Raw genomic sequence first — 25,060 nt, 5'->3', positions numbered from 1 at the left:
AGTTGCACTGCTGTCCATCATCACCAGCCGAATTTTGATAGAAGCTTTTATTGTACAGGCAGGGTGAGTTGGACTTTGAGGTCAAACACTGGCTCGTCTCGCTCTGCCAAGTTTCCTTCCAAGGGGAGACTGGAGTAGGACCTTTCTGGGTTGAAGTAGGTGAGGTGAGGAAAAGTTTTGCGATTCTTACGTTTTTTTGGCGTCGGCACATAGGGAGGCCTCCCTGCAGGGGAATTTTTCCCGCCCCTGTAAAGCGCTACGTACGGTCAATTGCGGATAAGATTCACTGCAGTATCAAGCAACGTGGGGTTATTTGGGTCAGGTTTAAGTGTAGGTGGGTTGGTACCTTTCTTTTTTTATTGCGTGGTGGACAGGGTAAGGGAAGGAAGCCTGGCAGAGAGACGACTCAGATAGCTCAGACTACTGTAAAGATGCACCCACTTTGGGTATATTTGCTTCATTTTTCCATCTAGTGGTGATGATGAACACAGTGACCACTGTGAAAACCTAATAGATGTGTCAAGTTTACCAGGTTGAGCAATAATGTTTAATTTGATCCTGCTGAGCTATGTGCTATTGACATACTTGAAATGAGACATTGTCATGGGCTGAATTGAAGAGAAGGTCTTAAGCATAACAGGCTTTGTCTTGAAGTAAAACTGCTAATCTTTATAAACAAATGTGAACAGAGTGACAGCCATGTCTGAAAGAACAGAGTGAGGAAGACATGTTGAAGTTTGGACACATCATAAATTCTGCTTAAATGATTGTGTAGCTGCCGTAGCTCGATTATGAGTGAACTGAGGCTTTAATCTGTGGCTGAACTTCCAGTGATGGTGTTACTCTCTTTATCCATGTTATTTACTTTTACATTGTCTGTTGCACACATTGCTCCCATATTATCAGTTCTCTGTCCTTTAGCAGTTTTTCATGTACTTGTCATGTTATTTACTTTAGTTTGACTTTACATATTCATGTGTTTTTTTAATTATTCTTTTGTTTTCATAGCTCTCCATTTTCTTGAAGCTTTTGTTTTTGTGAATTTCTTTAACTTTGTCACTTGGATGAAGAAAACTTTGTACTTTGTAGTGCTTGATCATTTGTAGTTGTTTTTTTTTTTTTTTGTTTTTTTTTTTTGTTTAATTTCTTTCTTTACATTTGGACTTTTCTGTCTCTGAGCAAAAGACATGGAGCTGTCAACCTGTTGATATGACAAGTCTGCAACAGGTGTAAAGTGTAGTAGAAGACTGCTAATATTTATAAACAAATGTGAATAGAGTGACAGGCATTTCAGAAGGCAAACCTGAAAAGATTTTTACAGATGATAGAGAAACCTTTCACTATGTTTTAAAAACCATTTCAAAAACACTAGAGGGGAAGACACAGTTAAGGCCTCGTTCCAGTGCTTGAAGGAACAGAGTGAGGAAGACATGTTGAAGTTTGGACAGACCAGAAATTCTGTTTAAATGATTCTGTAGCTGCTGTAGCTCGATTATGAGTGAACTGAGGCCTTATTCTGTGGCCTAACTTCCAGCGATGGTGTTACTTTCTTTGTTATTTACTATGTTATTTACTTTTACATTGTCTGTTGCACACATTGCTCCCAGATCAGTTCTCTGTCCTTTAGCAGTTTTTCCATATACTTGTCATGTTATTTATTTTAGTTTGACTACATATTTATGTGTGTTTTTTATTATTTTGTTTTCGCAGTTCTCCTTTTTCTTACATCTTTTGTTATTGTGAATTTCTTTAACTTTGTCACTTGGATGAAGAAAACCTTCTGCTCTGTAGTGCTTGATCATTTGTGGGTTTTTTCTATTAATTTCTTACTTTACATTTGGACTCTTCTGTCAACCTGTTGATATGATTAGTCTGCAAAAGGTGTAAAGTGCAGTAGAAGATAATTGTGTCCTCTCAGACTGTCTCCATGTATGTCAAGACACTGGACTTGCTAAATACTGCTGAGCCTCTGTGGAAGCGTTTGCAAAGATCACAAGACCACAACAGAACGTGTAGTTGGGTTGGTATATTATTATTATTTATTTATTTATTTATTTATTTTTATTGCGTGGTGGACAGGGTAAGGGAAGGAAGCCTGGCAGAGAGACGACTCAGATAGCTCAGACCACTGTAAAGATGCACCCACTTTGGGTATATTTGCTTCATTTTTCCATCTAGTGGTGATGATGAACGCAGTGACCACTGTGAAAACCTAATAGATGTGTCAAGTGTACCAGGTTGAACAATAATGATTCATTTGCTCTTACTGAGCTATGGGCTATTGACACACTTGAACACCTGATTGCAAACCCTGGAGAAACTGAACACGTGTCAGTATTCATGTTGTTGTTGTTTTTTTTTTTTTGTTTTTGTTTTTTTTAAGATAATGGTATCCTTAAAAAAAACACAAAAAAAGGATTTCTTTGTCGTGTTTCTTGTCTGTTTCTCATCTAATTTTGTCACTTGGACTAAGAAAATCTTGTACTTTATAGTGTTTAATTCTTTGTATATTCTTTTTTTTTTAGTGCTCATGTTTTGGCAGTAATTAGGTGTCATTAACAGGATTCAATTAGCCAGGACTTCTCCATTATATAGTGAACAAGGTCAAACTGAGTCAAATCATATGACATTAGATGTGATGCTAAAATGACAAAGTTCTGTTATAAGTAGCTGTTTTTCATTTAGACCAGACCTGGCCATTTTGTGGCCTGCGGGCCACATCTGGCCCCTTGACCCTTTCTGTCTGGTCCGCGTGGAGTCACTCGCAAACTAGTTCACGCCATGCACACTGTGCCGCTTTTATTTTGAAAGTGGGACTTTTACTTACGTACAGACGCATGTGCAGGTGAATGCTTACTGACAGACCCTCAAAATGTCAGGTCATGCAAATAAAAAAGATTGATACTGAATACCGCATTTTAACAAGGCATTGACTACAAAGTATTTTATTTTATTTTATTTTATTTTATTTTTTTATTTTTTTTTAACAGAAGTCAAAGGAAAAGCTGTGTGGTTTGTTTGTGGTGTACAGGTTGCTGTGTTCAATGACTATAATTTAAATCAAACTAAATTAAATCAAACTACGCGACCAAACATGCAGAAAAATATAAGAACTTGTCTGATGAAGAGCGGGTCAAGGAGTCGGATGCTTTGCTAGCTAAACTGCAAAACCAACAAAGATTTTTTACGCGACTTCACGCATCCAGGGATGCAGCTGCTAGGGCAAGTTGTGTCATATCGCACATGCAATGTGGATAATGCACCCAGTGATGCTCAGCTTGAGCTCATTGACCTGCAGACTGACGCAGTTCTGGCAGAGCACTTGGTTTGTTCGATTACAGTAGCATAATCCAAATTATATGATTTACTGCTCTTTATAGTTGGAGGAATTTAATATTGAGCATACTTAAGTTCAGGTTATTGTTGGTTCGGCCCTCTAGCACAGCTCAGGTTTCTCATGTGGCCCTTTGGAAAAAATAATTGCGCACCCCTGATTTCGACTGTTGCTGACTCTGTCTTAAGGCTGTATTTTTACCAAGTGAGTGAATTTGTGAATGAATTCCAAATCTGTATTGGCATCTGAATTATGTGTATGTTTAACAGAAGAAACCATAGCAAATTATTGTTCTAACTTTAGGTTCTTATGATATGGGATATTCTGCTGTTTCCAAGGTTACCATTCTCAGTTTGTACTGTGAGTTTGGTATTAGCTGCTTTTGTGCTCTCTCCTGATTGTTAGCTGATGCTCTGTGTCATTTCCAGTCTCCTGTCTCCAGTCTGTGTTGAACTACTGTTCATGATATAACTGAATGTGATGTAATTAGAGACCCAAAGTAATTTGTTCATATTTTATTGAATTTCATTTAAATATTTTGAGTTGGTCTGAGTTGAATTTGACTGTGAGAGACCTGTTGTTGTGAGTTTCACATGTCAGCGTCCAGAGTCTGACTGTGAACCAGAACACAGCGTGGTGTTGTTGGGACTGTGCATCAAACTGCAATGAAATGAGAGAATGGCAGATCAGTGATGTGCGTGATGATGTGAAAAAGGATATTTTTTTTTGTGGTTTCAGCAGGCTGCCATCTTCTGTCAGTGATTGTAGCTGAGGTCATTTTTCGCCCCTAAACATCTTCGCTGACATCTGTACAACAGAATGTGACTTTAACTCTCTAACTCTTCAGCACCAAAGACAAACCTGTGAACATGTGATCAGACAGAATGGAGTTTGGGAAACCAGAGAAAATATAAAACACACATCTGACAGTTGAGCTTTACCTGGTCAAGTTTGAATAAAAGTCCATTTAAAGGGCAGAAAATTAAACCAAATAATAAAGAAAACTGTCCAACTTTACACTGTGGCTTTTTCCACTTGTTAAATGTAGATGTTAGTGCATGTTGGTGTCCTGCACCGCACACAATTGTTCTCATTTTTCTTACACCTAGAATTTTGGTTCGTAACTCGTCCCACACCGTTGCATGCACACCAACAAATTACACATAGAAACATGCGGCTCGATCAAACTCGGTGTGCTTGCTTTTTTTTTTCTCCATAATATTCATGTTTCGCAACGTAATTTGTGAAAAACTGCAAATAATTTTTCTCCAAACATCTACTGCTATGGCATGCTTTCACCTGGACACACCATTCAAACTTTAAAATGTAAACACAAGTCCTGGGTATTTGAGGTGTATTCAACTGTTTTCCTAAGCTGTGTAATTTTTAAACAGTGACCTTTTAATGATCATGAGTGATTTTTGAAAAAATCAGAGTTTATAATGGGTGTGTATTGCGTAATGTTCGAGCCTAGAGTGGGAGCTAAGTGTAGAGACTTTTAAAAAAACTCTCCAAAGTTTTCTATTTACACGACGACTACAGCCACAAATTTTACTCTATAACATTTTCCAACTTTGTAGCCACACTTGTCTTCTTTCTCACAGTGTGTTTACTTTATCTGTAGGATTTACAGTTTTTGAATAGTCTGCCTTTTACCGACATGAGTCGCTCTCAACTGCTGCATTGACTCCGATGTAAATCGAGAAGGGGATTTTTGGAGAAAAGCATAAAATACCCATTTTTAAACTTGATTTTTAAACTGTATTTTCCACATTTTTGACACTAGGACCCAAAAAAATACATCTCTGTGTTCCTTAAGGCCTTGTGGTTTTGTTTGGAAGTATCACATTTGGTTTCTGAATAAATAGCAGTAGTTCGGCAGGCCCGAATCGGCCGAAAATGAGCCCAACAGAGTAGCTGTGAGCTCCAGAAAGCCCGTCACCATGGCAACCGTGAGTGCAAGAGCAGGCATAGCTCTCTCTCTCTGTAATAACTCTATCTCTCTGTCTTTGTAATTAGAACTATAGCAAAGCTATATGTGTGCTGTACATAGCACAGCACAGTATTGACTCACAGACATACCGCACAACTCGCGATTTCCCGCAGGGGAATTGTCTAGTTTTTATTATATAATTGTCCGCGAGTTTTCTAAGAAAACAAGGAAAGCGGCACATTCACATGCAGTAATCTAAGATGAGATCAGGGTCAGGTAATGTGCTGGTGTCATTAACCTTGTGCTGATGGTTTTCTCAAGACTGAAATATTTACTATTCTTTCACAGCTATCACCATTTGGATTGAATTCATGTAAACTGGCTCTACATTTTCACCTGAAGAGGTTCATCTGTTTCAGTCAGTGAGCGAGCCTTTTTTTCTTTATTCAACAGTGAGAGATTAAAATGTGAGCATCTTGCCTAGCATACTTTCACATCCAGAGGATTACTCTTCAGACCTGATGTTTGAATTTCCAACAACAGATGTTTGTCTGACAGACATGCCTTGAGAAATGTCACATCTTGTTCTACGAGGCCACTGAGAGCTGTGATCATGTTTTATATGTGTGTGCGGTTGGCAGAAAAAAGAGGGCAGTGGGTCCCTCTGCGGCCCTGATGTAAAACTTTTTTATGAGTTTTTAAAAGTATGTTGATGTGCTTCCATATCCTGAAAGTCCTGTTTCTTCGTGGTTTGCTTTTCATGTCAGAAAAGTAACAAAGGGCTACTCATTTTGGTCCTCAGCCCTCTACCGAGGTAAACAGCTGAAAACCACAATTTACTGCCGAGGAAATAATAGTAAAATACAGTATATCCTTATGATGTGAATTGTTTCCTGGAGGATATATCAAACTCCCAAACTGTCTTTGTCCAAATTCCATGACATCCTCCAAAAATAGAGACAAGCTATTGGAGGGAAATATGATTGGCTCATGTTTTCCACTTTTTTGCCATTATAAAACAAAGTAATTATTATACTAAATTATTTCCATGAGATATAAATGGCAGTATTTCTATTCTCCACTCAGGCTGCTTTTGCGTAGTGACAGAACATTTGATTTTTATCCTTACTGGTACAAATAAAGCCTCATCTGAGACTTCGACAACCCTCTGTCAGGAGATCCGATTTCCACAGAAAAGGCCAGTGTGCTGCTCTGTTCCAGGTTCAGTTTGCACTGGGTTTTATGGGTTTGTGAGTCAAAAAAAAAAAAAAACAGGCAGTAATGAGGTGGAACACACGTACAAACCAATGTGCGATTAATAATGTGTAATAAAAACCCTGTGAAACAAAAAGCAGTGGAGCTAAGAACAGGAGGAATGTAGTAACGATAAAGATGCTGCCATTAAGACTTTAAATAAAACATTTCAAATGATCTTTGGAACAACAGTACGCTGGAGCACGAAAGGTTGTTCTTGGCCTTAGAAAGCTTGACTTAAGGTCCATTATCAGTTTTCTCCTAGGGCCTCTGGGGCCTGTGAAAGTTCAGGGCCCCAGGGCAGTTGCCCCTTTGCCCAGTTGGTAATCCATCCTTGTCTTAAATCAGTATTCAATAACACATGTTTACTGCAGAGACTTGATTTTGGTATCATAGAGGACCAGTTTCAGGCAAAGCAGCTCATTACTGAAGGAGTGAGAGACAGATTGAAAGTAGCTGCCAACACACTTTTTATTTATGTTAAGGTAAAAAGTAAGACTTTTGATCTCTGCCACAGAAATGAAGGAAATATCTGGAAATATGATCTTATTTAAAAAGAACAACACCTGTAGAACAAAAGTCACCATCACAAGACTATTTGTAATGAATGAGTCTGTCTTTAATTTCACGACCATGATCAGTGTTAAAAGCACTCAGAGGAACATGTACCTCCCTTGGTAGTTTTTCATGAGGCTTTTCCCTCTTCAAACACTTCATCTTTTTCCAGATAAGATCTCTGGTATAAAGGGTCAGAGTTCAAATGTACAATATATCACATCTATGTCTGAAAACCACACAGAGGAATGTTCGTTATATAATAAAATTTTACTGATCCTTTAGGAGTATTTTTTTTTTTTTTTTTTTTGCGTTCCTTCAACAAAGATCAGTTTCCAGATCCAACCACTCAGGTTCACACAGCTGAAGGATGGGTCGTCTCCTCGATGCATCACTCTGTGGTTACTGTGAGAATATAACCTCGTCTGGTCAGGGTTCATCTCCGCTGTGAGAAATAGTGCAGCTCTGGTGGAACCAGGAGAGCTTTCCTGCTACATAACTCTTAGACAACACAAAATACTGCCCTTGAAAACAAACCAAGTTGAAAAGAAGCCCAGGAGTTTGTTCAGCTCTTGGTTTTTAACTTTTTGCCCTTAAATCATAACAAGCGCAGGGAACTTTGTGTCTCGTTGCTCTTCTCTCAAGTGCGTTTGTTTGTAAAAACTAAAATGTTCCTAAAACTCTCAGCATCAAAATAACACCAGAAGGCAGCAGGGTGTAAAATATGTACACGATTTATTTGAGCATACAACGTGTGGACTAATAAAACATTTGGATTTCAACTGAAAACAAAAGAGCCTAGAAAAGTTCAATTAACTGATGAACTGACTCCTGATAAATAAAGAATGAGCTAAATCCAAAATTAATGAAACTTTATTTACACAATCATGATTGAAGTGTTCATTCTTTAGCTATGGCATTCAAAACTCTATACCTGCACACTGAGTTACATCATGATCAAAGATGCTTCAAATGAGTTTCTGTCCATCACATTCATGAGACGTCTTAACATTTCCATACACTCTACAGTATATTCAACCTCTGTCCAGGTTTCACTAATATAAACAAAGCTTTTCCTGCATAAATTGCAGAATCTTAATCTTGGAATTTAGTTGCTTGTGAGCAATAAGTGAACAGAATCCAGAGCTGACTGACATAATCTCACAGCTTAGACCTGGTCACACCAGAAAATCGCACAGCCAAAATACTCAGCATGTCTTAGTGTTTTCTCTTCAAGTTTTGGGGGACATGGTGACTACACTCATAGGGCTAGCTTGTTTAACTGCCGTAGCAGGTGAGCTAACTCTGGTGCTTTCCCCTCAAAGATAGTCACTGTCAGGACTGCTGTAGGTCAAAAGTTCACCAATGTCAATGTAGAACTTTTGTGCTGATTTACTTTGTGCCCATAAGCAAATCTACCCATTGCAATTAACCTGAAATTTAGCTGTGTTAGATCCTGGCGTGACTGGGCCTTTAGCCGTACACAAAGGCCACGTTCAAAGCCATCACAGGCACTGTCGACTAACAAGAGCACTTGTAATACTTCGGTCAAAGGCAATCTCCTACCAACATATGAATATATGCTCATTAGACATGAGTCAAAAATCAACAGTAGTCACCAAACACTATGCATAGCACAGTTTACAAATAAAAATAACCATGACTTGAGGATTAGCAATAACAATAGCACATGCTAAATACAAAGCAAGCACAAGTTTTGGCTTTTCAGAAAGTAACAGAAGAATCTCATAAATCGATGCATAAATAAGAAAGATGTACATGAGTATATGAGTGGGACGGTTTGACTGGAATGTTTGGAGCCTGACAGAGTTCAGCAGTCAGTTAACCACAAGGTCAAACTCTACAAAGGAAACATGCAGGAAAGGTGATACGCTACCAAGCACCCTTGCAAGAATATATGAATAAGAATAGAGGTACATAAACTGTGAGGTGCAGAACATGCAGAAGATCACACTGATAACCAGAGTTCCCTGTATCTTGATAAAATTATTTCCTCCGTTCAGCCAAAGACAGTCACTAAAAGCATGGGTGTGAGTGAGCTGTATAAACCTTCATAAAAAATAAGTTACCCTGTGTGTTGGCTTCATTATTCAAAAAGGAACGTCCAAAAAAAAAAAAACTATACAAAAGTTCATGCTTTCACAAATACTACTCATTAAAAACTTTTTAGTCCAAAATAAACAAAGGATAATTACTCATGGCTTGAAGAATGTCAATAAAGAGTTAGTATATCAGTTTACTCATGAGCTCCTAACTTCTCTCCAACTAACAGGCATACAACAGTCCTTAACCCTACACTATTCACAAAGAATGAAAAAAATAACATGAATAACTGTTGGGTACAAAATCTCAAACTAGGTCACAAAGGATGTCTTAAAAGACTTGACATGCACATGACAGTGGAAAGGAACCGATTGTAGAGACGCAGTATTAAGGGTGCAGGTCTGGGTGGTCCTCAGGGAGGTGGGCACTGGTGCTGGGCCACTCCGCTCAGCTCAACAGCTGCTATGAAAACAGAAAGATCAGTTAGTAACGTGACGCTGAGAGAGTATTCAATAACACCTTTTCACAAAAGACAGTCTTACTTGTCACTGCAAGTACAGCATGTATCGCTAATAACAACAGCACTGACCCTGTTCCATGTAGAGGTGCACTAGTACACCATGGCAATAAGTGTTCCTGAGGTGGCCCATCGAAATAGAACGCTGTCATTAATAGTGTGTATAAATACAAAATTAGACAAAGAGACTAGAACTTGAACTGACAACTGATGACTTGGTGATTGACAAGTCTGCTTCTCAATTATTTTTTGTTACCCCCCCCCCCCCCCCCGGGAACAAGAAGACATTTTCGCGCCCACCATCGGCGGCGGCGTATGGCAACTGTAAATAGATAATAAACACACCGGTCTTTGCTCGTCTCCCACTGTAGTCACAGTGAAGCCAAGCGCTATATACGCTTCGTCACATTTCCTCGTCTTACCTTTCGGGTGACTTTCGTTTGTCTCATTATCTCCGTCTCATTGGCGCGCCCCATTATTTGAGAAGGACTGACTTAAACTGACAGTTCGACTGCTTTCACGACTGCTTTTATTTTTTTCACCATCGTTTTAGTGGTTATTGATGTGCTGTAAGAATGTGTAATCTAAATACACCTAAGTTTGTATTGTTTAGGGGTTGTAATAGTAAAACAGTTCATGAATTTTGTAAATGTTTTGAAAATGTACTATTTTCATTGTAAAAGTAATTTGTTTACCTGGGTGTTTGGGGGTGGAGGAACATGAAGGTAGTTGGTGTACTGTAGTGCTTGTATGTTAATGTCTATCTGTTGATGGTGGTTACTGTACACTCTTTGGAAACAAAAAAAGATATCTGCTTTTATCTCTTAATCTTCCACTGACAGTTTGACCAACAGTGCACTGCTTTTTCTCACCTTCAAGTGACACATCAACTGATTTCATCAATAACACTTTAACAGACACTAACTCCTTTCAGGGCTTAATCCTCAACTGACGCTTCACATCATTTCAGTTCATTTTTTCAGTGGTTTCAGATCTGGATTACATTTCTGTGTTCATATAACTGTGCTGATGTTAGCTGAGACTGTAGGTCACACCATGAGATGTGGTTCCTGACATTAATGTAAAATCCCTTTTTCTCGGTTTTCATCTAGATGAACTTTTTATTTGGTGTATTTGGTGTATTTTACCTTTCCACTGAAAAGAAACTGCCTCTGGCCTGACTGACACTAATAGGTCTTGAGGATTTAGTCTAATTTACAGTTCTGTTTGCTGGTTCACTCCAAGCACAGCACTGAGTGAGTTGGTGTGGCTTACACGGCTATTTAAACTAAGCCATCTCTATCACACATACATTTCAAAACACTGCTTTTGATGTTTGCTTTGATGCAACAAACATCAACTACAGAAAGCATTTGATTTTGGTCTTATAAAAGTATTATAAAAGTATTTCTAACAAATGCAGGTATAGCTCTGTCAAGCATATATAAAAAAAAATGTGTTGATCAAAGTGCTGGACAAATACTTTGCATGTAAAAACATAAAAATAAGGGCCATGTTGGTGAAAAATGTCTTTTAGTTTGGCTTGTAAAAACCTTCTTGGCAGGTGAGGAAAAATCCATTTCAGACAATGAACAGAACAACAAATGAATGTTGAATACCATTTATGCATTCCCCTTGTCCAACATTCCCCACCAACACTAAATATTCTCATGTGTGCAGCCTAAATCAAATGCTTGGTGCAGTGCTGTGGCCAGTTTGCCAGTTTCTATGCAGAGCCAAACGACACCTTATCAGACAAGATGCCAGGACATCGACTTGGCGCCATCTGCCTCTGAATGAATGCTCAGCAGTCAGAAGCTGTGTGGGCCAAGTCTGGTTCTGCTACAGTGCAGTCATCCCTCCAGAGGCTGATCCATCACACTGTTCAGCCTGTCACCTGGGAGACTCACAGCCAAGCCAGCCAAAGCTGGCCAGGCCTTCAGCCATGATGTGGAAGGAGAGAGGATCTACAGATATGTGATGAAGGTCATTAATGGCAATTTTATTGATTTGGAGCTAAGGGAGGCAAATAAATTGCAGCATTTATTTATTATTCCCAGTTTAAAGCCAAAAAAACATTACAAATCTCAAGCTATTAAAACAAAATAAAAATTAAGTTTAAAACACAATTTTTGTGTTTTATACTAATCAGAGCAGAAAGTCTCCAAACATGGAACACTCAGAGCTGCATCAATCATTAATTTATATATTACCGGCTGATAAAAGGACTGCGTGTAAAGTTTAATGGGTCATTTGTAGTGACAAGCCCACAGAGAATTGTCATCTAACTCTGCAGCTGCCTGTGCCTTTATTGTTTTTATGCATCGTCCCAACTCTAATCAGCTGCTTTCCAGGCAGCTGTTTTCAGTGAATAAGCTGATTAACCAGTTGCAACTATGTGCCCAGCAACAAACAGCAGAAGCAGTAAGCGGCCAGCCGGAGAACATAGCAGGGCAGCAAGCTAGTTAAAAAAACAGATATTTTTCCGACAGCTGGTGGAGACCAAAACAGAGATAAAAGGAGAGTAAAAGTTAAGGAGAGTACATGGGCAATTGTTTGACAAAATGTTCCCCTTAAGAACTTTATAAAGTGATACTGTCAGTTGCTGTTTTCTCAGCTGCTAAAGAACTCAAAGAGCTAATGCAGCTTTAATCCTGTGTTTTCGGCCACTTGGGAGGTGCAAAAACAAGTAAACACTACAACTGAGATATTATCATTTCTGTAGCAAACAGCCTATTTTTACATTCAGCAGTTATGAATCAAAATTAATCAGGAATCATGTTCCAGTCCAAAATTCACTCTCTGTTTCAGTCTTCAGCACCTGAAGGATTTATCTGGCACTGTAGCTGCTAAATGCTCCATTATGTTGACCAGCTAGCTGCAAACTGCTGTCTGGTGCTGGGCAGGTAGCGTACAGAGTTTGTAGTGCTTTTTGGCTGAAAACGAAGCTGATGAGAGCTGTGAGAGTCAAGCAAAACAGTAAAGCCATGGTCTGTAAAACCAAAACAATGAACTGAAAGATGATGAAATGCTCTGTAGAGGGGAACTGCAGAGTCAGGGGATAATTCTCTGTGGGATTGTTACTGTGAGCCACCCCTCTCACAAAGTCACAGTGAGGTGATCCATCGTTCCACATAAACGTACTGATTAAAGCTGCTTTAAAAAAGCTACAGTTATTGTTGTAGTAAAGACAGGGAAAGCAGGAGTGTGACTCCTGAAGATGATGAAATTGGCAAAAGAGGAAGTTTAGTCACAGTCAGATTGTGACAGAGCTTAAAGGCGACTTGATGGCCAATGCAGCTTTTAATAAAAGGCTGATATTGGTTGGATACACTGACGTATCCGTCAATGTCTGGAGGAAGAGAAGAGACCCTGGCAGGATTAAGAGGCCTAAACACTGGGTAGGATGGATATACTGTTCGTGTTCAGTCTGCTTGCTGGCTGTGGTTTACCCTGACTTTGACCATGGCAAAGCTCCAGTGCGCTCTTCTCTCAACAGCTACTTATAAAAGACCTGGGTTTACATTCCTCAGCAGGACATGTGTATGAATCGAGGTGCTCAGCAGGAATTTCAAACCAAAAGAAAAATCCCTGTATACATCTGTAAGGTAGCAGGGCAATGGTTTATCCACACACAGTGATCCCTGGACTCAAAAATGTTGCCAAACACAACATTCCCAGCAGGTAAAATATTTATGGGACACGTCTTACTCAGTCTGATGGTGGTGTCTGTGTTACAGTGCAGACTGGGCTCTGTAGAGTGTCTATATAAAGTGCTTTTCAGTATGATTTGGGACCAGCACATCTTAGGATGACACCACAAAATGAGCTTCCCTGTCTTTCTGCGCACAAGAGAAGAAGAAGGGATTTACTGTAACAGAGACAGAAGCAATTTATGGGTGGAGATGTGCTCCTGAATCAAAAACAGTGAGGCTTCTGCCAGGGTGAAAGATCTGCAGATATATAAAAGCCATCTGTGTTTGACGATTATACTGTGCTGTCTCAGAAGCATTCAAACAAAAACAAAGTGTGCTGTGGCATAGTAGAAAAAAAAGTGACATGGAATGATAAGTGCTAAGGAATGCTCTTAATGAGACAAATTTTATAATAGGGTTTTATAATAGGGTAAATGAGGAAGAGAACATTTCTTTTGAAAAACATTTCCCAGAAAATGACTCTTTTCAAATCTAAGACACAGCCTCATATTTTAATCATTTTTGGTGACTTGCTGGATGACTTGGTCTTAACAAGCTCTTATTTCCAGTGTAATAAAACTAAAGGACAAGAAGAAAAACTGAAAACATCAAAAACAAGAATTAATGTTTGGGGTTTATGCTGGCAGTTGAGAAGCTCTGTATCAAGCTGGCCCTGAATCCTTTTAAACAGAAACTGCAGTAACAGTAAATGTTATGTGATCCTGAGTTGCTGTATGTGTAAGCGGAGCATGGCTCTAACATTGTACCCAGTGTACACTGGTTGAGTCACAGGTACAACATATAGGTGCATGTGACCAGTGTATGAGATGTATGTCAACCAGCAGTCACTTCCAAGCCATTTCCAAGCTGCTGCTGCTGCTAAAATCCTCATTTTATATTTTTATTTATAACCGTGACGTGACAACATCACCACACAGTTACAGACAACGGCTGTGCTGTGATTTCAGCTATGTTTACTTGTAAAATGATAATGTGGAGAGAAAGTCAGAAGCTCATTCACGCTGATGTGTGAGATGCATTGAGAGGTGTGCCTGAGCTGTGGAGGGCCTGGGTGATGCCAGCAACAGCAAGTAGCTAAGGTTTGTCCAGAAGTTGCTTAAGTTGTTGCTCGGTGCTTTTATGGAAAAGGTCACTAATGGAGTAAATTTGGTGACAAAGGCATTAAATTAGCAAAGCTGCCTGTAAATGCCCTCTGATGATGTAACAGAAACTGTTTACACCACTTCATCATGAAAGAGCAACATCCAGCCGGCTGACCAATGGTGTAACTTCATCACTGAGTCAGTCACTCAGTGACAGACATTCATGTTTATCTGAAAATGGTTGATTAAAATTTTAACCACAACCAAGTTCTGAAAACCTGCTGTTCTATTAGGGTTAAAGTAACAAGGTTGGATGGATGTTAGTGTGCAGTACAACACTAAGTTAGCAGCTTTTTTGCGTTGGACCAGAGGCCGACTTGAAAAGGTGTCGGGTTCTTCAGCTCTCTATCATCTGTTGCTTTAAATCTACGGTAGTTGAGACTTTAATAAGTTTGAGCTAGACTGATCTTGTACTTCGCTGCACTCGTGTCTTTAAAATCTCAGTAAATACTATCTGCCCCCTCAGAAGAGTCATTCACATTAACAGCAAGAAATGTGAGAACAACCATGATAATAACAATATGAAAAATGAGAACTATCCTCTGCAGTTTCCTTTTGGTTGGTTTTAAATCCATCACTAAAAATGTAAATGCTGTAAAGAAGCATTTTAGACACAAACACAATGTGAGATTTTGTGCTGCTCCTTATGTTGTTTGCATTAGCATTTTTTCTTTATATTAAAAATATTATTCTTCTTAGTTTGTTTTCAGGCACCATAAGTGCTTTTGAACTGGAGCCATGATATTTGACTCGCCAGCTTCCTCCAGTATGACATGAATGTGGCAGATGCTGGGCAGCCAACAAAGTAAACAAGGAAATGGGCAATTTGAACTCAAACATAGTAATTGTTTGATTACAGAAACTTAAGGACATGGAACTGCAGTGAGTGTGTTATTGTGCCAAAAGGGCGCTTAATCACTTTTTGGGTTCAGCTGCTGGCTTTGGCTTGTGTGTACGCTCTGGACAGTGAACCATACGTGTATAAAGCCTTCTGTGAAGTAAGTGACGAAACACTGAGCCGAATTATCCTTTAAATGTTTTATAAAACAACCCTTCTGACGGTAAAGCAGTTCATATTACTCACAGATGAAGAGGCTTTAAAGTTTGATGTGGGATTTTTCTTTGAATGCAGAGGAGGCATTCTGCATGACACCAATGGACAGCGGGGCACACACAGAGCGAAACCCTCTTTTATTACTGCTCTTTGCAATATTTCCAAAAAATTAAGAGGAAAATGTGTTTCATTATTGAAAAAATGTACTTGTACACTTAAAAATGTTTTTAAATTGTGTGTGTCTTTACATACTTAATAGCTCAGCATCAGGTCTGCTTTAATAAGACATTGTAAGTACTTGTTATACAGGAAATGTTAATCATGCGACTCACCATGGCAGCTTTTATCTAGTCAGGCTTCTGTCTTCAAAGATGGTGACCTCAATCTTAATAGGATTCAAGTCAAGGAAAAACATCTGGAGCAAGGTTGGGTTCATTTTACATTTAATGAAAGCCAACTGAAAAAAAAAAACTAATATAATTATATAATATAACTATAATGAAACTGCAGCAACTGTGCATATTTTACTGTTTTTCATCAGAAGATGAAACAGTTTTTGGATATAACTGGGGGAAAAAAAAAAAAAGCAACTTGCCTTCAAGTCTGTAGGCGTCTGGTGTTGTTCAGGGCTAGTTAGGTGTACACTGTATAAACTGGCAAATTAGTTTATATGCTGATACTTTGCTTAAATTATTCTTAATTTTAGTTTGACTTTTAATTGCTGTGTTCTTTTTCATGGGGCCTGTCATTTTTCCTGTGCTCATAAAGTAATTATTTTAACTCTGTTAAGGTCAAGAGAGTTACAATTTCTTATGGCAACTGCTTTAGCTGATGAGGATTTGTCTTGCGAAAAATAAGCTCCAGGAACATGCTCCATTTTCAAAAACAGATGAAAGAACTGAAGAATGAGAGACGACACTGAGTTACTGAAGCTAGTGGAGCAGAAGCTAGGCCGGATGTGACGTCATGGCATTGGCTCTTTATAGCAGTTTAAGTTAAAGTGGAGGGAAATGTAAATTTTTAGATTTCACACATCAGTCACATCGTCAAGACAGTTATGAATACAATCATCGTGCTCTCCTTGGTTCAAATGTTAAAGCAACAGTTCAGGTGAGACATTCCCGTCAATCTCCCAGAGCTCCTGTGCCAAAGTCAGCAAAGCGGCTCGACAGTGTCGGAGAAATAATCCAGATCACTGACAGTCCTATAAAATCACAGGCAGCAGAGGGAACAAAGCTCGGCTGTGAACAATTTCAGTCATATTTTGTTATCCCTAATCTCCCATTGCCGCCCAGTTGCAATTAATTGGGATGTTGAGTCACCCCACACACACACACACACACGCTGGTGAAGCCAGGATGTTGGTGCACATGCTGATTTTATGCAGATGCTATGGATTACATACTAACTTTTATCTGGTGTTTTTACAGGGTATCCCTACATAGCGCTGGATTTCCTGTAAGCTGCCCAGACTGCTGTTTTCCATTTTCATCCAGCAGTTACAGGGAAAGACAAGGCGGGGGCAGAAAGCCTGTAAATCACTCCGTCTATTAGATCATTGTGAAAGCTTCTTGTTCTGCTTAACACTGTGATGTGATACATTTCACATTTCCTGATCTCAGGGTCTTTTTAACAAGCTACATTTGATCAAAATATTCAACGAATCACTTTCTGTACCTGTGGCTTTGACCCTTGACTGTGTTTTCAATATGTTTTTACGGTTGGTGGTCTGAGTTTAAACCTTGCTACTGCTTTCATTGTGCTGCTCTGGAGAACAGAGTCATCGATTTAAATCAAGGCTGAGGAATATTAACACCTGACAGAAGGTGAGAAACTGTAGTTCCTGGCTACAACAGACACTGAAGTGTAGGATACAACTCGTAAGCCTCTCTCAATGGGGTCGGTGAGCAGGAGGCCTCGTGGTGCGTAGATCTTGTCATTCTGCTCCTGAATGTACTTTGCGATCTTCTTCAAAACCTAAAAGGGCACAGCAATCACAGTTTCAGACACCAGTTCACATTGACAGAGTATGTATATGCTCAGTTTTGACAATTTATGAAGCTGAATCTCTTATTTTAGTAATTTAGACTAAAAGCAACATACTAAAATGTTTATTCCTTCAGAGAAAAATCAGATTTAAATACGTTTAGCTTGAGGCTTGAAAGGCTTAGGCTTGAAATACAGAGGTCACAAGCAGGAGAAACACTAACGTGCTGCAAACAATTTATTCCTAACGTACTTTGTTTTCTCATGTATCTGGTGGTAGGGCCGGGTGTTGAAGCACAATGACAATATGTATCAATATGTGTCTGTAAATAAGTGGTTTAAAAACTATCTAGTACATAAGCTGGTATCAAATGTCTGGTCAGGTTTGTATTTCTAGCACGGATTTCTCTACAGATCAACAAAATCCAACAAAATCTCAAAATTCACCATGAACTACTTCCAGAAACAGCCCTCACAGCCCCCTGAGCTGAACATCACTGACAATCTGTGGGCAGATCTTAAACAGGCTGTGTGTGCAAGACAGACTAAAAATATCTCAGACTTGAAGTGAAGGCAAACTGTGATGAATTGTAGGAATAAGAATAATGGGGCACACTGAGTCTTTCCACAAATGCATTCATGGTGTTGCATTTGGTTATACACACAAAAAGTGACTGAAGTGGTTGTGTGAACATTAAAAATGAAAAGCGAGAACATGTTTTAGATGTGAAATAAACACCGTGCACTGTGAGGAGTTAGCTGCTCTTGCCGTAGATACTGTTGCTACCTGGAATCAAACTAGCAAATCCCTGTTTGGCTAAGTAGGCAGGCAGAGGATCCAACTAGCTAACACGCCACATTCTTGAGCTGCAGGGCTAAATAACAGATCCCATTTTTTACTTTGGTAAAGACCAGTCAATTTAAATTGCGTGACTTTATGAGCGCTCATAAAACCCAAACCAAGCCAAATGCTTTTTATCCCCGATCACTCCTGTCCACTAAAAGATGAATTCATAGGACAGGAGAAGACCACTGACATTCTGATCCATTTACATTCCATATGAGATGGGCCAAAAGGGATTTCAGCTGACTATAAATCACATTTGTTTGCTAGATCTCATAGAGGTCATTTAATTGTTGATTTACAGCCAAGTTAAAAGATTCCACACAGCACCAACACAACTTCTTACAGTATAAACCCACCTCAATCATCTTCAGTGTCAACTATACACTGTGTCATCTATATGTCTACATGCAGAAACCAAAACAAGATCCAGCATCTCTACATTCTATATCTATAATGACTCTTCATTATTAAGGAATTAATATCTCGTGGACTGTTGGTTGGACTGTTTGTTTCCAGATGAGACTTTGACAAGATGAAACAGACTTCACAAAATAAAAAAATGGTAAGATATATAACACTGTTGGTGACTGTTATGGTTAGTTGAAATCTATATTTTCCTTTATAAAAATTCAATTAATTTGTAACTTGTAATTCATCACTTCTTTTCCCTACATTTCTGGGTCGTCTTCCCAGTTGCACAACAGCAGCATCAGTGCTGGAGCCTGAAGCTAGCCGCACCCTATGGTCTCAGGAGCTCGGACAAGTGAGCAGGGAACAGAATAATAAATGACTGTAACGTTCTGTTGTTATGGAAAGAAAAAGTGAGTCATGTGTGGAGAGAAGCCCTCTGCTTTGTTAATACAACAGTAATTATTTTACCACAGTTATTTCAGATCTTGACATTGTTGGCTCAATAATTGTGAAACTGGATTGAAAAATTTAGCAAAATGTGTCTTGATTAGTTTATTCAACAAACTGTGGAATATTTTCCTCTAAACAAATCTGCTAAATCTGCCGAACATGTTTCATGTCTTAACATGTTTCCTTCAAATTCTTTATTGATAATGCAAAAACAAAATGCATCTGAGAAGCAGCGTGTGGAACTATTTGGGGTAAAACCACCATAAGACTTTGTAAAAAGCAGAAATCTTACTCTAAAACAATAACAAATCTGAGGACTCACCAGTTAGCTGCAATTAAAAGAGGCAGCAGAGTCCTGACACTAGATAGCAAGATTTATAAGAAGGGATTTATGGATTTCCTTTGAATTACTGAGAACAAATTAGATCAAAGCGATTTTTTGAAGCCCTGGGTTGTGGCTGTAGTTCAGCTTAGGCAATGCACCTGGTTATAGACACTAACTAACCAGTGTGAACTGGCATGAGTGTGTTTGTTGAGTGTTATAGGCACAGCAATAGCTAAAGTAAGAATCTGGCTTTCCTAAAAAAAAAAAAAAGAAAAAGTAGAGAGTTCAATATCCAGTCCAATTCATTACTCCTGCATGAACCTATGCATGTAAAATGTCTATCACCTTCTCATAGTGAGTCTCCATACACAGGAAGATGGTATACGCTGTGAGGCAGGCCAGGCAGCCCTCAATGTAAGACTGGCTTCCCAGCTTCTCAGCTTCAGCATACAGATTATTCAGCGTCCGCACCGTCTCCTCAAACTGCTGCTTGTCAATCTGAAATACGTGGAAACGAAAAAGAAGAACAAAGGGTTAAAATCACTGGACACGACGCAGAGCCAGGTGTATACTTGGACAGTAATGTGTAAGTGCTTTCTGCCTCTGTCAGGATATTCAAGTGGAAACACTGTCTTCTTAGCACCAGATCATTTTCTTCCATTCTTTCCATCTCGAGATAAATGAGGGGCTGAATTTTCTTGGACTGGTCGTACATCAAGGGAATGCTGGGCCTCCTTCCTGCACTGGAAACACCTCCTGAAATTATTAGGATGCCTTGGCCATATGCTCTGTAAATGTTTTCACTTAATAACTGACATGGCAAACACACTGAGAGCAGCGACAGTCCAGGAAGGAATACCGATGGTTTCTCCTTCTCCCTTCTCCAACACACCTTGAGGAAAGATGCATCTCAGTTGTCCTGTAGACTGACTGACTGCAGACAGCTTTTGGAAATTGGAACCACAGCTGTCCTGTCTGATAATCAAACCAGCGTTTCTCAAGAATTCCTCCAATGAAAGCTTGCTGCAGGAAAGACTGATGGAGGGTGTAGGACGTTTGGACTCAGAGGCAGTTTTAACTGGGGTGTTGACACCAGTCCCATGATGGCCCAGAATGGATCCACTGATCTCTCTGTGATTCTGGTGGGAAAAGAAGGCACCTCTAGACCAGATTAGGAGGCAGCCAGGGTCCTCCTGAGCCTCCAAAACACCAGTGGTCTTAGGCGTGTTTGGTACCCACCACTGAGAGCCTTTGTTCTCCTATTAATTTTCTGATTCAAAGGCTGTGATTCAAACCACATTTCTCTGCTTCAGCATCTTTTCATTACATCTGATACAGCTGTATTAGGATTCAAAAAATGTTAGATGAGAGGACGAAGCTGAACATGGTTTACAAATTCAAGCGAGGAAGGGGACATTCTCTTAACTGTAACAGTCACTACATATAATGTGAACTTAAGATATAATTATTAGACGTCAATCAAACACTCCTGAACGGTTTTGCGAGCTAGCTGCCAATTACATTTAGAAAACTCAGTGCTTTCCTAGTCCTTTGGTCTCCAAAAGTATTTAAACAGGAAAGACCTACCAAAAATAATAAACTCCACAGCTTAAGATAATTGTCTACAAGAATGTGATGTTACAGCATGCAAACCTCTGCAAAACAAGGCCAACTACATGGCAAAATCTGATATTGGAGTAAAAAATGTTGGCTTGAAGAACATGAGGCTTTTTTCAACATCATGTTCTGCAAACATCCTCAAAAAGTGACATTAATGACTGGCCTTAAAGTGGAGGCCACTAAACAGCTTGGCATTATACTACATATTTCATAAACTGGGATTACAGCAGATCATTAAAACATAAATGCAGGGGGAACGTTTTATGATAGGGAACATGCGCTTTTACCTCCCAGAGGAAAACCATTCTTCATTTGTCCAGCAGTTTAGTGTGTGTGTGTGTGTGTGTGTGTGTGTGTGTGTGTGTGTGTGTGTGTGTGTGTGTGTGTGTGAACCGAATTCCCCCGAAAAACATGGGAGACCACCCAATCAAGAGGGAAGTGCCAATAAACCACCAGCGAGTGGTTTAAGTGTTGTGAAGCTGCTCTTTTCATGTGGTGGATGTATTTCAAAACTGCAGCTTTCTGTCCTGCGAACTCTGAACTGTTTGGCTGGCACCGTCTTTAATGTGGCGTGGAGCCTGTTCAGTCACAGCGACCTGCTCTTCCTCCTTCACATCATTACCGATGCCAGATCTCAACCCACTTCCACCGTGGTTCACATAAGGACACAGTCCAGCAGGGTTCCTCTGGAGAAGTTCCTGACAGTATTTTTTTTAACTTTTTGTTCCATGTTCACACTGATCTCAGCTGCATTTTTTTTTTTGTTTGTTTCTAGAGCCAAAACAGTGACTCTACATTCTGATATGGATAGTTTGCTCAGATAAATGCACCATTCAGCAACATTTTCTTAAACATTAATCAAAATTATGTTTTTTTGTTATTTTCCTTTAGCAGCTGTGATATTTTTTTTCCTTCCTAACCGAAAATGGAGAACAATCTGTTTCAGAGCAGCTGGAGTCTGCAGCTAAAGTACAACAAACTGATCAGACTGAGAGGCCCAGGGGTTTACACTGCAGCCTCAAAGCAAAAAGGTCCTGGTTTGAATGTCCCCCTTGTACTCATGTGTCTACATGTGAGACCACAATGTAAGTGGCACAGTGTCTAGATATTGTATTAGCCCTGTGAGGGACTAGTGACCAGTCCCGGGTGTCTCTCTGCCATTCACTCAGTATATCTACTTCTGTTCTTACAAGTAAATGAACTAAATTCAAAATCTCACTGACATTTGTAACTATGCTAATAGCTAAAAATCCAGCCTTGAAACAGAGCCTTTCTCAACAGTATGTTGTGTGGCTCACTGCATATGTTTAGTTTAGTTGTATTCTGAAAAACAATGTAATATAATTTATGTTTTTAGAGGTCTTTAACACACTCCTTTTCCTTAAAGCCCTGGACTTTCGTGGGCTAAATGTCACAGCTCAAAAAAAGAGGCGAGTCCATGAGCAAGTCAAGGAGTCAGAGTTAGTTCAGACATGTCTGTAATGACAGCGGGATACAGAGGACTGAACACTGAATAAGGTTTTAGACCACAGACTACAGAAGGTTCAAACTGACTTCAGGGGTTTGTGGAGTTTTATGGATCTGGACAAAACTAAGTTATGATGATTTAAGTACCCTGTATCAGTTTTTTCCTGCATTCACAAAGAAATCCTTGTTTAACTTTGTTAAAATCAGAAAGATTTCAATTACTTATCTCTCAGGGCTCCAGACTTTCGACCATTTATCCACATTTTGCGGCTGTTTTTGAAGACGGTGCTAAATTTTATGACTAGGAGCAACAGTGTGACTTTAAAAAAATGTGTGTGTGTGTGTGTGTGTGTGTGAGAGAGAGAGACAGTGAGACAGAGAGTGATCAGAGTGAAGAGTGAACCTGAGGCTCTTGTCATCGTAACGACAGGGGATGGGAACAATAATGCACAGGATGTCATCTACCTGTGGCCAGTCCTTAAGTACTAAAAAGTAGTATTTTTATGTGTTAGTGAGATGGAAAGACTCATTCTGAATAACAAAGAGGTGTGTCCTACCCTGGTCTCCAGCTCAGAGGGGAACTTGGTTTGGAACTGGCACACAGTACCATTTGTATAATCTCTCTGAATGAAGACTTTAGCAGCAACGGCTGCCTGTTGCCTCATGTCCTGCAAGCTGTGAGTCTGTGGAAACAGGAGATTACACTTTTAATCATTTCTACAATTTCTTGGCATGACAACTGAAAAAAAATTATATATTGGAAGTTGCACATATTTTAGTCATAATCTTTATCAGTTACACTGAACCCTGGTGCTACGTGTATCATCTTAGACCAGGTTCTTATTTTCACAGCGTAATAACAGTGTCTCTGTGAAAGACAACATATTCAAGAGACCTCGTTAACAGACACTTTGACATGTCAATCATTATTTTCAATGGCTGTAAATCTGCCAGCAATTTGATTAATCAATCAATCGTGTGTGACTACTGGCTCACTGTCACATCTCAGTGGGACACTTAAACAGAACCAGGCCGTCTTTAACTTACAGTAACGTAAGTTATTACCTGTAATTCACCTACTATAACAAGTCAAAATGTCTGTGTTGAAAAAGGCCTATTTACATTTAGGTTGTGAAGACCATGTAATGTTTCACATATTAATTAAATGACTTCTGATTACGTGACTGTCGATTCATTTTATTATTTATTAACTGATTAACTGACTCGTCTTTTCAGCACTAGACGACCATCCAATGTACTTGTCTGCCAGGATATTGCTGTCTCCACATAGGTGCATCTGTTGCATCTGCTGAAGTTGGTTGTGATTGCTCTCCTTGAACTGTTTTGAATTCGTGTTTACTGTTAGAAGACCACTGCAGCACACGACTGCCATGACCAACTATCGCCAGCTTAATACTGTCAGGACACACACCCACAACCTCTGCCCTGGGGCCAGTGTGTTGCTCCGTGGTCCAGTTGTGTAGGACTTAGCACACTGCCACACTCCTCAAACCCAGCTAACCTCCATACGCGGCTTGGTTCTTCATTAAAATAAAAATAAAAAATCCACATTTGCCGCGTATATGAGTGGATTTATAAATATCCTAGCTAGGAGCAGCTAATGTTACTACTAGTAAACATTACCAGACAAGTTACCGAACGGCCGGCAGCCAGCAGGCTAACTGGTCAACTTCGCCTCTGTTTTTCTATCAGACTTATTCACAGAAAACACGAAAAAACTGTGACAATAGGAATAAATTGTTCAAAAACTAGTGACGTATGAAAAATAAGACTCAGAATAATCATTAGTTTACCTCTGCCATGTTGAACAAGGTTTCTGTTTATCTTCCGCTAGCAGCTTTTAGCATGTACTGCAAGATATCCTTTCCGGAGGGGAACTTTTGTTTAATAGCACAGGTTCCGGGTGCAGACGGCTGTTAATATTTCTTGTTGCCCAAGATACAGTGTCAACAATGGTGGAAGGTGAGAAAGTAAATTTATTCAAGTACTATACTACAAGCGTGTTTTAGGTACTGGTACATTGTTTGAACATTTAATCAACTATATTAAAACGAGAAAAATTGCCCTTTTACTCCACTATGCTGATGACAGCTATCATTCCTTTGCAGATTAAGATTTTAAAATATTAAACATAATGCAGTGTTATGTAGTAAGTTAAACCAAACTGTATATAAAATAGGTAGAATCCGCTCGATTACAGTTGGCTACAACCTAAAATGCTGCCTGCATGTTAATGCACCAGTAATAATAATATAATTTTAAAATATATAATAAGTACGAGTTTTTTAATGAATAGTGGGTACTTTTATACTTCACATAAATGTGTTCAAAATACTTCTGTGCTCATACAACAGTACAATTTTG

The 25,060-nt window shown here is 39.3% G+C and overlaps 1 protein-coding gene across 2 annotated transcripts; it reads right to left on the bottom strand.

The window, feature by feature from the left end:
• Positions 1–7,800: 7,800 nt before the first annotated feature.
• LOC121184912 (golgin subfamily A member 7-like) lies at positions 7,801–24,568 on the bottom strand. 2 transcript variants are annotated; one of them, XM_041042838.1, is made up of 6 exons: positions 24,490–24,568; positions 23,233–23,358; positions 19,934–20,086; positions 17,445–17,546; positions 15,902–15,954; positions 7,801–9,602 (listed from the first exon to the last, which is right to left on the bottom strand). In XM_041042838.1, exons 1-5 carry the CDS (start codon positions 24,496–24,498, stop codon positions 15,913–15,915), a joined length of 432 nt encoding a protein of 143 aa, XP_040898772.1. In that variant the 5' UTR covers positions 24,499–24,568; the 3' UTR covers positions 7,801–9,602; positions 15,902–15,912. The 2 variants fall into 2 exon arrangements, with proteins under 2 accessions (XP_040898772.1, XP_040898773.1); XM_041042839.1 differs by having other exon boundaries at positions 7,801–9,599.
• Positions 24,569–25,060: the final 492 nt, after the last annotated feature.

Source organism: Toxotes jaculatrix, chromosome 7, assembly GCF_017976425.1.
Source record: "Toxotes jaculatrix isolate fToxJac2 chromosome 7, fToxJac2.pri, whole genome shotgun sequence".
Taxonomy (NCBI): domain Eukaryota; kingdom Metazoa; phylum Chordata; class Actinopteri; family Toxotidae; genus Toxotes; species Toxotes jaculatrix.
Note: the sequence above shows the minus strand (reverse complement) of the source record. Positions and strands in the feature narration are given on the sequence as shown.